The sequence below is a fragment of the Bactrocera oleae genome, chromosome 3 (genome assembly GCF_042242935.1).
Source record: "Bactrocera oleae isolate idBacOlea1 chromosome 3, idBacOlea1, whole genome shotgun sequence".
In the NCBI taxonomy this organism is placed as follows: domain Eukaryota; kingdom Metazoa; phylum Arthropoda; class Insecta; order Diptera; family Tephritidae; genus Bactrocera; species Bactrocera oleae.
Window position 1 is genome coordinate 70,056,788 of NC_091537.1, and position 13,861 is coordinate 70,070,648.

General features: G+C 38.7%; 3 protein-coding genes across 4 annotated transcripts; 1 reads left to right on the forward strand and 2 right to left on the reverse strand.

Annotated features, from left to right (window-relative positions):
• Positions 1-598: 598 nt before the first annotated feature.
• On the reverse strand, positions 599-3,841 carry Bdp1 (transcription factor TFIIIB component B'' homolog Bdp1). Its single transcript, XM_014235177.3, has 3 exons — positions 2,890-3,841; positions 1,823-2,814; positions 599-1,744 (listed from the first exon to the last, which is right to left on the reverse strand). The coding sequence occupies exons 1-3, from the start codon at positions 3,536-3,538 to the stop codon at positions 842-844; spliced, it is 2,544 nt and encodes an 847-aa protein (XP_014090652.3). The 5' UTR covers positions 3,539-3,841; the 3' UTR covers positions 599-841.
• A 390-nt stretch (positions 3,842-4,231) lies between these two features.
• Positions 4,232-6,616, forward strand: LOC106616606 (stAR-related lipid transfer protein 7, mitochondrial). The gene has a single exon (XM_014233332.3). The coding sequence runs from the start codon at positions 4,709-4,711 to the stop codon at positions 5,945-5,947; it is 1,239 nt and encodes a 412-aa protein (XP_014088807.3). The 5' UTR covers positions 4,232-4,708; the 3' UTR covers positions 5,948-6,616.
• Positions 6,617-11,158: 4,542 nt separating this feature from the next.
• On the reverse strand, positions 11,159-13,568 carry Ing5 (inhibitor of growth protein 5). 2 transcript variants are annotated; one of them, XM_036372584.2, is made up of 5 exons: positions 13,410-13,568; positions 12,958-13,320; positions 12,743-12,903; positions 11,489-11,647; positions 11,159-11,407 (listed from the first exon to the last, which is right to left on the reverse strand). In XM_036372584.2, the coding sequence occupies exons 1-5, from the start codon at positions 13,444-13,446 to the stop codon at positions 11,306-11,308; spliced, it is 822 nt and encodes a 273-aa protein (XP_036228477.1). In that variant the 5' UTR covers positions 13,447-13,568; the 3' UTR covers positions 11,159-11,305. The 2 variants fall into 2 exon arrangements, with proteins under 2 accessions (XP_036228477.1, XP_036223247.1); XM_036367354.2 differs by having other exon boundaries at positions 12,704-12,903.
• Positions 13,569-13,861: the final 293 nt, after the last annotated feature.

The following is a 13,861-nucleotide window of genomic DNA, read 5'->3' on the forward strand; positions in this document are numbered from 1 at the left end:
ACATAAAAATCGCACTTCCAAACGGCACAAAAATTTATATTTTTAAGATATCGTACTAAAAACTGAAACTCTTTGTACACATATGTACAAAAGCATGTACTAGGGCTCTTAAAATTATTCGAATAACCTGGAAACCGATTACTCGATTATCCGGTTTGTAACCGTTTATATAAATATTAACCGAATAATACTATTCGAATAGTAGCTCTGCTGCGAGTGTTTTAATAAATGAAAATTGTTTGAAATCAAAGCAGCCTTTGATTTGTGCATACAATTTTATTATTGAATGTTTCACTTGTTTCAATAAAAATAAGAAAATGAATTAACTCTTACTGTTCGAATAGTTGACAACGAACGGTTAACCAGATAGTCGAAAATGAACGGTTGATCAATTAGTCGACGACTTACGTCTATCCGGATAGAGCAAATATTATTATTCGAATAATGCCCTATCCGATTAATCCGGTTAGTCGAATACCAAGAGCTCGTAGAATGTACATACACATCCATCTCATAGATGTTTTGAAAACTGCTTAGCCTTTGGTTAATCTAAAAAAAATATGTATGTAACATCAAAAAAAAAAAAACAGTTTTTAACTTTTAGTTTTCCATTATTATAATTCACTGTATTTTTTATTTGACAATACAAAACTTCGACATATACGCATAAAATATAAATATAAAAATAAAAAAAAACTTAATACAAATATCTATAGCAAATGTATTGGAACAATCAAAATGCATAAGAGAAACTTTGAGGCAAATTCACCACTCATCAACATAGTAATACAAAAGTCCTTATTTGTACCATGTACGTCACCAACTTTTCATCAATATACATTTAGTTCATCACAGACAAAACGCACTGCACTATTGATTCCGGTATATCTAACGGCTTTTCACACAATTCCCCAGTAACTTTATCCATCATATAAACTTCGTTCACCACTTGATCTGCGTTGTCGGGATCTAACGTGGAAACGAGAACCAAAGAACCATCCGCCAAATCCATTAATATTTGCTGAATGTCACACTCGTCTACTTCTCGTTGCGAAATTGAAGACGGTGTGGCAGGCATCGCATCCAACACCGCCACACTTTCCTCTTCTCCTTGTAACGTATTTACCGTATTTACCGTTCCATTGTCTAAATCGACGAATGTTTTATTTTCAACTGCTGCAGAAGATTGTGAACAACTCTTTTTAGTTGGTGTTATTATTTCATTCAAATGTTGCGTTGCATCGCAGCTTGTCGGTGCTATAATGTTAATAAACTCCTCTGCCATTGCATCTAAGTTGCTCAGCATTTCCAAATTTTTTTCAACGTTTGTCGAAGGCATTTCAGTGTTGAAGCAATTACTTTCATTAGTGGGATGTTCTGCTTTAATCGTATAGTTTTGTGCATGTACAACCTCAAGTTTTACAGATGCGACATCACTTGGCTGCGTTGGCAACGGCAGTGGGATACCTTGGGGCTGACTTGACAATACTTCTTCAGAATTATTATGCAATACACCTTGTTTTGTTTTAACTTTCTGTGTTTGTTGTGGTACTGCTTCTGTTCCATTGGTACCAGAAAGTGTTTGCTGGGTTTGTGACGTTCTTGATTTTTTACCGCTATCAGTCTTTTGCTTGTCAGTAGCATTGGATCGACGACTAAGCTTTCGCTTTACAACATTTTCATTTTCATATATATCGTCCCCGTTTTTGAGTGCCCGCGCCGCTGTACTGCTGTTGATTTTTACCTATATTTTGGAGATAATATTTTTTATAAATTAAAATGTAAATTATGAATAAAATACAAAAACAGAAAATCGTACAACCTTTTTAATGGTTTTGGCTTCTTTTTCGTGTATTTCCTTCCAACGCTGTATCGCTTCTTCACGCTCCTTTTCTTCAGTCTCTAGCTGCGTCTTTAAATCATCAATGTTAAAAAGCTTTGGATACAACAAGGCCTTATTGATTAACGCTAAATTATTACGCTCTTCTTTCTTGAATTTTAGTTTCAAATCCCGTCTGGTACGTTTGGGAAACAATTGGCACATTAGTGAAAAGTCGGTTCCTACCGTTTGCAAACATCGATAAAACTTTATAGTCTCTTCCGGTGGCCAATCTTTAGTGCGTTTTTGACGCTTATAGAAACCGTTCATTCCAGTATTTTCATCAAGAAATATAAGCGATGAATTCGCCAGCACTTTTCGTGCCTCTTGCTCTGCAGTGGTTTCAATTTCTAAAGTTTTCTCATCAAGAATTAAATCTCCGTTTGCATTCAACTTAAGTTGTGGCACAGGCATAGCGTTATTTGTTCCATCACCTATTTCTACTTTTGACTCTGGGGTTGATAGTTTCGTATCATTTTCATCTATTGTAGTTTCTTTCTTAATGGTGGAAATTGTATTTCGCTTCTCCATGGGATTTGTGACAGGGTTGTAGTAAATTAAATCAAACATTTTTAATGACGATTTATCTAAATTACCATTTACAATTCGCAAAGAGACGTCACGCCTGGAATTAGTACGAGTACTATGTTCGTCAGTTTTACGTAGTTTCGGTGCTGTTACGAAAGTATCTGAAAATGCTGAACAATTGGATTCTGTGCGTATACGACTAAGCCCCATTGCAGGTGTGAATTTGTGAGGAGTATAATGGTGTTGACTCATGGCAGAGTTCGGAGTATGAGGTGATTGAGCCATTGAAGCTGAATAATGACGCTCTCTCCGGTGCGTTAATGGTTGCACTTTTTGTGAATTAGTTGTTTCCAATGACTCTGCTACCAGAATTGGTTTTATATGATCTATTGGTATATCAACAGGCACTGTAAAAATTTTTTAAGTAAATGGCAAATATTTATTCTCATTATAAGCCAAAAAAAGCGGATATGTAGACAAACCTGTTGCGTCGTCTAATGAGCTTTGTGAAGGACTGCCTATACCTACAAAACTATTACGCCTAGGAAATGTTGGAATAGGACGTATTCTTTGCCGCACTTGTTGCTTTGAAGGCATTGGAGCACATTCACTGGCAGTTTTTTGCATATCCGACTGTAAAATACTCTCCTCCATATCGCAGTAGAAAACATCATCGGTGCCCGTATTTCCAGTAGTTAGACTATTACTCCGTATGTATTCGACACGAGCAGGACATTTAAATGAAGAATCAGATTCTTCTAACTTATTTTCTATCTTATCTTGAAAAACTTCATTACTTTCACTATTTTCTATTATTTTAGCGGAAGATTTTTGCTGCGTTGATACAATATTGGAGCCTTTAGATTTTAGTTCTGTTGCATCATCATTGTGTTTATTTTCTATGTGTTCAGAAGAAATACTTTCAGCGAGATTAGTATCCTTACTATTATCACCAGTTGTATTTCTAACATCTCCAACATTTTCAACTTGAAGATTAGCTGACTTTGCATTCATTTCTTCTGAACATTCAACAATAGCAAGCTTTACACCAATTTCAGATTTGACATCCCGAGATTTTCGCTTGGTCGTTAAAAGCGCAGCCGCTTTTATACGGGGCCGACGCATAGCCATGGTATAATTTATTATTTTACGGCAGGCTAGTTGTAAAAATTCTTTAAATTATTCGCTTTGAATACGTAAGCACCGACAAATCTATTATAGCCTAACGGAGCACGTTGTTAAAAATCTTACTATTAAAACTGCTCAAAACTTCCGACAGTCGATTTTATCATGTAACAAATCTTCAGTAAGAAACCTGTCTTTTAATATAACTTTTTTATCAAAATCCATTGCAAATCTAGACAGAAATGCGTTAAAATTATGTAGCTCTATATGAACTTTTTATTATAAACATGGATTGACTGATTGATTGTGTCTATTTTGCCAACAATGCAGTGAATATTTGGAAACAAAATGCAGGGTGACTAAAATCATATTTTATTTAAAATGCACGTTTTAACCATAGAACGTATATTCTATGTCTAATATATGGTATTTAATATATATGGTATATCTCTGGTTTTAACAGGTTGTTGATTATGTCTAAAAAATTTTGCTTATTACAGGTAAATATGTATAATAATATGAATAGTAAATGTTATATATATGTCAATGCAGCTGATCTTAATTTAAACACTATTTTTAATTTGGCTTTGTATAGTTGAAACACCCGTTCATTTTGATTTCAACAACGGAATCTGCGTTGCTTAATCACAGCTGATCAAACTCTACTTCTCCACTCTACACGTGCTTATTATTTTATCATTTCTCCACATTACTTTTTATAACTTGTGCAATGCTATATGTTGTTTTCTCAACAACCTACCACATACAACGATAATTGTTATAAAGTTTTTATATATAGACGATACTTGGTATTTATTGTATAAGGCTATCGAGAAAAGTGTGGGTGCTTTATGTCTATCATATACGAAGCAACAAGTTTGATTGGGAGTTATTTACGTCAAAAGTGGCATGGCATGAATGCCATTGTCATACATAAACTGGTGGAGTAAACTTGTACAAAATTAGAAACAAATCCATTAAAATTGTTGTTGCATTGTTATGCAAGCGACCGGAGTACTCCCAGAAATAAATAGCGCTGCCGGTGTTAAGAACTAAGTCCATGGAGCTCTTCTAAACTAAAACAACGAAAGTTAAAAGAACAACAAAAGATTGTCACATGTCGGCAACAAAAGTTAGAGCAACAACAAAATTTAATCCCTAAAAATAAATTAAAAAATGTTAGGTCGTATTTTAATAAATATTAAGCATCGATCAAATGCGACATTACGCTCATGGTCATACCAATGCGAATCAATTGTGGCGCAACGTTCACGTCGAATCCAACAGCTTTTTACCTTTTACCACCGTGTTTATGGTTCAAACGGTCTACAACGATTGCTTCGATCTTATCACAAGCAATTTGAACCGCCTTTACGAGGTATAATGTTGAGCGCTGTAGGAGCTGTTGGCTTAAATATCACTACAGCAATTGAAGCGGCAGGTTTCAATTGGGAGAAAGAGCGCTTGAGCCTAAAAAATTTTGACCTTTGTCGGAGAGATCTTGAATTTTTAAATCAGTTGCCAAATAATGAGTTATGTCCTTTATGCCGGGATAAGCAGATGAACTACTGTTATTGCTCAGTAGGAAATAAGAAGTGTAAATCTTCTAAAAATGGACAAGAAAGTATGCGTAACTGCCGAGTACCACTGAATTTAAAAAGGGACTCTGTACCTATAGGAAATAAATTAATAGAAACCGTTAGTGAACAATTATGGGAACCATATTTTAGCAAGGATGAATTCTCTGTTTGGAGGCGCGAGGAAAGATCGACGATGTACTCCTATAAGGTGTACGCTCGCTTTGATGATATTTCCGCCGAAGAGCTTCTCCATGTACAGACTGACTTAGAATATCGTCGACTGTGGGATGAAACTGCTATACAGTTGAAAATGATAGAAGAAGATCCACGGCCTAATAGCAATTCACATGTTATCTATTGGGAAATGCAATGGCCGAAACTTTTTTCCAATCGCGATTACGTCTACTGTCGTCGTTTTGTTAAAGACGAAAAACTCAATGTAATGATGGTTTGTAGTCGTGGTACGGAACATCCGAAATATCCGCTCTATTCGAACAAAGTTAGAGTTAACGACTATTGGAGTTTGATGGTCATCAAACCATATGAATCTTTCAATGAGCCCGGTGTGCATTACATACTTACTTATTTCGATGATCCAGGTCTACCAATCCCACAAAATATTAAATCATGGGTAACTCAAAAACAAATGCCTGAATTTTTACGTAAAATGTATCTTGCAACGAAGCAGTACTCATACAAACGGTCACTCGAAATGCAACACATTTTTAGTATATCAAACTTTCATTTACAAAGTAGCGAATACTTGGCGAACGAATCCAGGACGAGCTGGTTTAGAAAAATATTACGCACCCGTGAACCAGGAAAGGAAAAATAAGGTTATATCTATATACCCACAATAGTGCTTTTTGTTAAGAAAAAAGGAAAATTATGTTTATTTTTTGAAACGGGAAGTGATAATGCTGTTAAAATCGAATCGGTTTTCATATATTATATAACAATTATTACGGATAACCCCAGTGCAAGAAACTAGATTAACTGGTATCGATTGGAAAGTTTCGCTATTAAGAGAAGTTTGGTAAACAAATGGATTTCCCGTGATTCATATTCAAACTATAATAATGTAAAAGTATATTTAAAATTTAAAATTAAAAAATGTAAAATATTCGTGCAATAAACGAATTTAGAAATTCTATTTCGTTTAAGATGAATGTATGCATGTCACTGAGGAACTAAACTACACAAAGTTGAAGAATTTCAAATAATTTACAAATACGCATAGCGGGCAACCTACATATGTATCTGTATGTATTTGGAATTCATTCAGACGAAAGGCTTCGTTATTCAGTTTAAAAAATACATTCTAACAAACATTGGAAAATAAGTCGTAGATAAATCGGTCAAATTTAGTAAAAATTATTATTATTTCTAGGTATGTACATATATATGCACATATGTAAATGCATGTGTTATTACAATTTTATGAAACAAAAAACACCTCTAATACAAAGTTACAATAAACAAACAAAATGCATTTACCTATAAATGAACGGTCTTTTACTTGACTACAATAAGATGTTGTCAGTTATTTAATATATTATGCGTGCTTTATATATGTATATTGTATGTGCACATTAGGGTGCCCGTTATTACCCAAGTTGATGATTTTAGATATTGTGCATTAAGCAAGTATACCTACAACTTTGGGAAATTCCCACAACAGCCGGTTCTGCGATACCGGAATTGACCCGGATTTTATCCGGCCAAGGGCTGTTATTTCGACGATCTAACCCTGTTTGGATCGGTAAGTTTTAGATTAAGTTTGTCGTCACTGGAGCAACGCCTAGCAGCAGGGTTGCTCCGTATCCTCCTGACCCGTGCTGGCATCGAGTCCAACCCGGGCCCCGAGGTATTCTACTGCTGCGTATGCGCAAAAAGGCTCCATCCAAATTCCACCTCGGTTAGGTGCAATACATGCAATGGATGGAGCCATCTTAAGACCTGCTCGGGCCTTAAGACACACAGGGAGTGGACCACGAGTTACGTGGCCCCATGCTGTCAACGCAATAATGCGACATTTGCCTCAACGGCCGTGCAACCTGCACCATGTTCGCGCACTGCGCTGCCACTCCAGTCGAGTGGCCAAAATAGGACCTCCACGGTCCTTAGGAGCTCACAAAGACAGCACAACTCCCAATCTGACCAACCTCCCCCCCCCCCCACCTTCATCCAGCTCCAATCCCCGTGCGAGAACCACACAGCAACTCCTGGTTCCTCGCACAGTCTGTTCCGTGTGTCAGACCATAATACGCCGGAATGTCACATCAGTCAAGTGCAATTCTTGTACTGGCTGGTGTCACTTTCTGTCGTGTTCTGGCCTGCGCACCACACGAGAGTGGAGTGCGTTGTATGTTGCCCCATGCTGTGGGAGTCTGCCCCCGCAATCACAAACAGTGGCGTCGCCAACCAACACCATAGTGCGACAACCGCCCATGCGGATAGCACAGCTGCAACAACCACCACCTACACGCACCCCACTCACCCCTAGGATCACGACTGGACACCCGCGACAAACGCGACTCTTACAATTCAACTGCAACGGACTCCAGAGCAAGATCGAGGAGATAGTTGCATTTATGAGCCGGGAGCGCGTAACGATAGCTGCGGTCCAAGAAACCAAGTTAAACAGCCGCTCAGATCTTCTGAGTTGTGCAGGTTTCAACGTTTTACGTAAGGATCGCGAGCGAGATAATGGTGGAGGCCTAGCCTTCATATTGCACAACACCGTGCAATATCGTCTAATCGATGTTGACATCGACCGCAGGGACACTACCCTAGAATGTCAGGGAATAGCTGTCCGGTCAGGCGATGTCGAGCTCGAAATATTTAATATATACATCCCCCCAGTTACATGTTGCCCAACAGGATATCACCCGAATATAGATGCGCTACTTCGTGGTGAAAACCGTCTGGTGCTAGGCGACTTTAACGCGCATCACGATCTTTGGCATTCCTGCCTGTCAAACGATCGTAGGGGGATGGAGCTGGCGGAACAGATAGACGATTCGACATTCTGCACAATGAATGACGAAGCCCCCACCAGAATTATGGGCACCTGTAATAGCTCGCCAGATATTACCATCGCTAGCGGTGGTCTGATAAATAGTATAACCTGGCGACCTATGCTAACTCTTGCATCAGACCATCTGCCCATAATTATCTCGATCGAGAAACCTCCTGACTTTATTTCTGTGGATAACCGCACCTATGTTAACTTTAACAAAGCTAACTGGGTCGGCTTCACAGAATTTACTGAGAGCACCTTCAACGCACTATCCATTCCTACGGACGTCATCGTTGGCGAGCGTCAATTCCGCAAGGTGATCGCTGCTGCTCCAGCTCGCTTCATACCGGCTGGAAGAATAGCGGAACTCCGCCCTAATTTCCCAGCCGAAGCAGCTGTATTAGCAAATGAGCGCGACACCTTACGCCATGCCGATCCCTGTGATCCCCGAATAAGGGATCTCAATTTGGAGATTCGGCACATGGTAAACCATCATAAGCGGACAAAATGGATAGAGCACCTGAAGTCCTGCAACCTCTCCACCGGTGTGAGTAAGCTTTGGACTACTGTCAAGGCCCTGTCAAATCCGAGGAAACATGACGATCGGGTTGAAATCCAATTCGATGGCCATGCCTCCTCGGACCCGAAGAAGTGCGCGAGCTACTTTAGCCGGCAGTTTATACTGCACCCTTCGACCGACAAGGCCAAACGATGTGTTACCCGACGGTTGCGCAAAATGCCAAAAGACTGCGCACCACTTACTTTCACCGATGAGGAGGTTCAGAATGTCATCAAAAAGGCGAAATCATCCAAATCCATCGGCCCTGACGGAATAAACATGCTGATGTTAAAACATCTAGGCCCAACGGGAGTAAACTACCTCACCAAGGTCCTCAACCTGTCGATATCCACTCTTCAAATACCCGATGTGTGGAAAGTCGGAAGAGTGGTCCCACTACTGAAACCTGGGAAACCCGCCAACAAAGGGGAGTCTTATCGCCCGATAACTCTCCTTTCCCCAGTAGTGAAGACACTTGAGGCCTTGTTACTCCCGTCATTCACCCACCACCTGAGCCTAGCAGACCATCAGCATGGTTTCCGTAAAGTGCACAGTACCACCACAGCACTTAGCGTCATAAACGCCCAGATAGTTCATGGCCTGAACCAGAAGCCACCCTGCGAGAGGACGATCCTCGTAGCGTTGGACTTGTCAAAAGCTTTTGACACAGTCAATCACGCAACGCTACTTGAGGACCTGGAACAATCAACGCTCCCTCCAGGGTTGAAGCGGTGGACCATGAACTACCTGAGCGGTCGACACTCATCCGTACTATTTCGAGGTCAAAACTCCAAACTCAGAAAAATTAAACAGGGGGTTCCGCAGGGCGGTGTCCTCTCCCCGCTACTGTTTAATTTCTACATTTCGAAACTCCCCCAGCCACCAGCGGGAATTTCAATGACCTCGTACGCAGATGACTGTACGATATTGACGTCGGGCAATGGAATCGATGGCATGTGTTCAAAAGTAAACGGCTACCTCTCCGATCTTTCTCGCTTCTTTTCTGCAAGGAACTTAACACTCTCCCCCACTAAATCCACAGCGACCATCTTCACCAATTGGACGAAGGAGTACAGACTGGACCTGAACATTTCAGTCGATGGCACAAAAATTCCGACAGTAAATAACCCTAAAATTTTAGGCGTCACTTTGGACAGTCTGTGCTCTTTCACTCCTCACACGACCGCGATAACTGCCAAAGTACAGAGCCGCAACAAAATCCTCAAGTCGCTTGCCGGCAGCTCATGGGGAAAGGACAAAGAAACGTTGTTGGCAACATACAAGGCAATCGGCCGGCCGGTCCTCAATTATGCAGCCGCAATATGGTCGCCTGGATGTAGTGACACGCAGAATAAGAAGCTCCAGACTTGTCAGAACACTGCACTCCGGACTATCACGGGGTGCCTCTTGATGTCCCCAATCGAACACCTACACAGTGAGGCCCGTATGCTTCCGGTTAAGGAACATAATGAGCTCCTCTCCAAGCAGTTTCTGCTGGGATGTTTTCGCAGAAACCACCCCTGCAGACGCCTGCTTGCAGCGGAGCAGCCTCCTAGGAACATCAAGAGGTCCTTCCTTGACTACGTCGACGACATCAGACAGCACGTCGACCAGACTTCGGACGCAACTAACTTCAGACAAGCACTGACCGCCATTCACAGTGGAGCCATTAACACCTTCACCGACTCCCTTTCAGTGAATGGCGTAATACGAGTCAAACCACCACCCATTGCAGACACAGAGCTCGAGTTGCCTCGCGAATCTAGAGTGACCCTCGCGCAACTTCGTTCTGGATACTGTAGCAGGTTAAACTCCTACCTATCCAGAATAGACCCCGACATACTAAACACATGTCCTGCATGCAATGAGTCTCCGCATGACACTAACCACCTCTTTGCATGCCCTACAAACCCCACTCATCTAACACCCCTTTCCCTATGGTCCGACCCCGTCGAAACAGCTCGTTTCCTGGGCCTTCCGTTAGATGACCTCGACGACAACGAATCTAGAATTTATCACCCAAACGGGGATTAGATAATCGTTATAACAACAACAACAACAACAACAACTTTGGGAAATTTTCTAATACAACATTTTCCGCACTAATAAAATCGTATTACTTTTTTTTCCATAAAAAACATTTCTTTCAAAGTTATACGCAGTTAAAGTTACACATCAATTGCACTGACCATTGATACAAGTGATTTATACATTCTGTATTGCAGTTGTTGTTTTTGTAGTGGCAGAATTCTGCCGAGTTGACATTCCTTGACCGAATAAAAATCCGGGTCCGTTTCGGTTACGTGGATTCGACTACCGTGGGAACTCATACGACATGATGTACTACATATATGAATACAGTACATTTGATGCATAACTTTAAACTGCCTATAATTCCCTGTAGCGATGTTATTCACATACATTTTAAGTTCTTATAAATTCAATGCACAAAATAAAAAAATCGGTTTCTTAAATGCAACGGAAATTATTTTTTATTTATTTTTTTTTAACTTTAACGATACAAAAAGTTCCATAACCCTAAATACAACCCTACTTAAAATAATACAGTACTTATGTATGAATTTGTGTGAAAAATGTATGAATTCAATATCTTATTTCTTTTTTCTGTCTTGTGTACACTTCGGACAAAACCATTTTCCTTTGGGTTTAGTTGTAAGTCCTACGCAGGCAAAGTGGAACCATTCAATTGGACACTAGAGTATAAAAATAAAAAATATGTAAAATGCAACGCAAGGTGAGGAAAACTCATTGAAATTCGATATGTTAAAACTTACATCCGGATTGTCACAGCCAATCATTTCGCCATAGGACACCTGGTGGCACAAGCAATAAGTGGGTTCGTTAGGGTCAACTGGCATATCCAGCACATCGCTTGGGTGTGTTGCAGCCGTCAAGCATGACTCTTTCTCAGAGTCCTCAATATCGGCATTTTTCTTTGAAAAATATTTCAATTAGTAAAACATAAAGATTTAGAATTTTTTTCTTAACAAAAATGGAAGTATGCAATTTGTGAAATGCAAAGTAAAAAAGCTTAAGATGCATATATATATATGTATATAAATGTATTTGATATTTATGGAAAGCATGTATGTAAGATGATTTAAATAGATGTGTATATGTTTAATTGCGAAAAATTTAAACAAGAAAACATCATTACAAGTAAATTATTGATACATACATTATACTCGGTCAGGCGGATATTTTATATGCCTAATATATGATAAATTCGCTACAAAAAGGAATGTCTACATACATATGTATGTATATATACATAATTATGTAGATATTATGTTTGTAAGATTTATATAAGCTAATATTGCATTAAGAGGTTAGGGGTAGTCAGAATTTTCAAAAAATCGATTTTAATATATTTTCTTAAAGTATAATACCTTAGAAATATTTTATGAGAAAAGTAAATCCGACAAATCGGTGATTAGCATGATAATTCTCTGGCGCTCTGAAACGTTCGAGTGCAGGTAGCTAGAAGCTTTTGAAACTGGTGAACACTGTAGCTTGAAAACCGCTCGGTAGATTTTAAAGAAATTTATACAGCCTTTGAAAAAATGAAAAACCTGGGGCCTCATCGAAAGATTTTTTAATTTGGATTTTTGAACTGTTGGTGTTTTTTTTTTTTCTGAAATAAATTTTCCTGAGGCCGAAGTTAAGTCGAAACCTTATTTAATGATGCTATGTCTTTACTTTTATAAAATGAAATAATTTACTGGCAAAACTATTTAAAATTGTAATTTTTAATGTCTCTGACTACACCTAACCACTTAACCAAAAAAACTACTCAGTAAACTACTGAAGATAGTCTATATAATGTTATATAGATATAACTTAACAACGTTTAATAAGTATAGAAACATAAGAAAAATTTAAGCAAGAATTAACCATACTACTTTAACGTACATATGTAAACCAAAATTAACATTCAATCAAGGGTTACTACATTTTTATGAGAATATGAAAATGATTTTGATGATTACCTTTTGACCCCCCTTGCGAGTTTCTTTTTCTTGATTTACCTTCGCCCTTTTCTTTTTGCTACCTTGCCCGCCTCCGCTACCTCCACCGCCACTACCACTTGTTGAAACATTTGTGTTATTTGCACGAGTCTCCTCATCTGATGACCCGGTACGTTTACGCTTTCCAGGCGTTTTCGCGTCCTTTGTTTTTTTGCGCCCCTCTGAAATGCATGTAACAATAGCAACAACCTCTTTTACAAATATGTCTTTATTACTTTTTACTACTGCTTCTTCTGATTTGCTGCGCGTTGATGATGCTTTCTCCTGTATTTCACCCTCAAATCGTGCTAAATCGTTGTCGAGACGCCTAATTTGTTTATCCACCAACTCATATGTTTGTATGGCCAATTGTACTTTATCATCACTGTATTCTTTTGCTTTGCCAAATAGTGCTTGTATGTCCATAAGACGCTCTTTGCGTTCTTCATCTGTCATAGAACAGCCTCCACTTGCGGCAAGCTTATGCATAAACTCTTTCGCTCTCGAATCGATGCTTTTCATTGCAGTTTGTGCTCGATCGTCTAATTTGCGCATAAGTTTGAAGTTTCGTTCCAACTCTGTGGGCAATGACTCTAATCCTAGGTACAAAACATCAAGTTTAGACATAACTCTCCAAAAGACAAATAAAAGCACGTTATATTTTTAGAGGTTTTTACACTTCACATACCATCGAGGTAATTTTCTAAATAAATTGCCGAGGACATTTTTATAAAGTACAAATTTGTATAAAAACGATGCAAGTTAACGAAAATAAATAAAATTGTCACTTTTCAGGTAGTTTAGAAAATTTAGTTTTGACAAGTGTTCATGGTACAAAGTGAAAAGAAACATAGCAGTTAAAAAGAAGAAGTTTTATAATTTCCCATTCACAACAAATACTAAATTCATTAACATTTTAAATATAAGAAACAAATATCATGCGCACAAACAGGATGAAGAGAGATAAACTACATTCATCCTATATTAATAATAAAGATGACTTGCTTTGAATGTAACAAAAAAAAATTGATAACTTTTAGAGAAAATGTTAATGTATTTTACAAAAAACCACCACAAAAGAAGGTTGGCAACAATGACCCCGTGCAATGAAAACGTCAAAACAGAAATTGACAGTAAATT

Bases quoted from the DNA above. Each gene is read 5' to 3' on its own strand.
- LOC106616606 (XM_014233332.3), top strand. From the start codon at position 4,709: ATGTTAGGTCGTATTTTAATAAATATTAAGCATCGATCAAATGCGACA.
- Ing5 (XM_036367354.2), bottom strand. From the start codon at position 13,446: ATGTCCTCGGCAATTTATTTAGAAAATTACCTCGATG. The intron at 13,321-13,409 runs GTATGTGAAGTG...TTTTGTACCTAG, and splicing joins TTTAGAAAATTACCTCGATG to GATTAGAGTCATTGCCCACA. The intron at 11,648-12,703 runs GTAATCATCAAA...TATTTTTCAAAG, and splicing joins CTCGCAAGGGGGGTCAAAAG to AAAAATGCCGATATTGAGGA.
- Bdp1 (XM_014235177.3), bottom strand. From the start codon at position 3,538: ATGGCTATGCGTCGGCCCCGTATAAAAGCGGCTGCGCTTTTAACGACC. The intron at 2,815-2,889 runs GTTTGTCTACAT...AAATTTTTACAG, and splicing joins CTCATTAGACGACGCAACAG to TGCCTGTTGATATACCAATA. The intron at 1,745-1,822 runs GTTGTACGATTT...TCCAAAATATAG, and splicing joins AAGCCAAAACCATTAAAAAG to GTAAAAATCAACAGCAGTAC.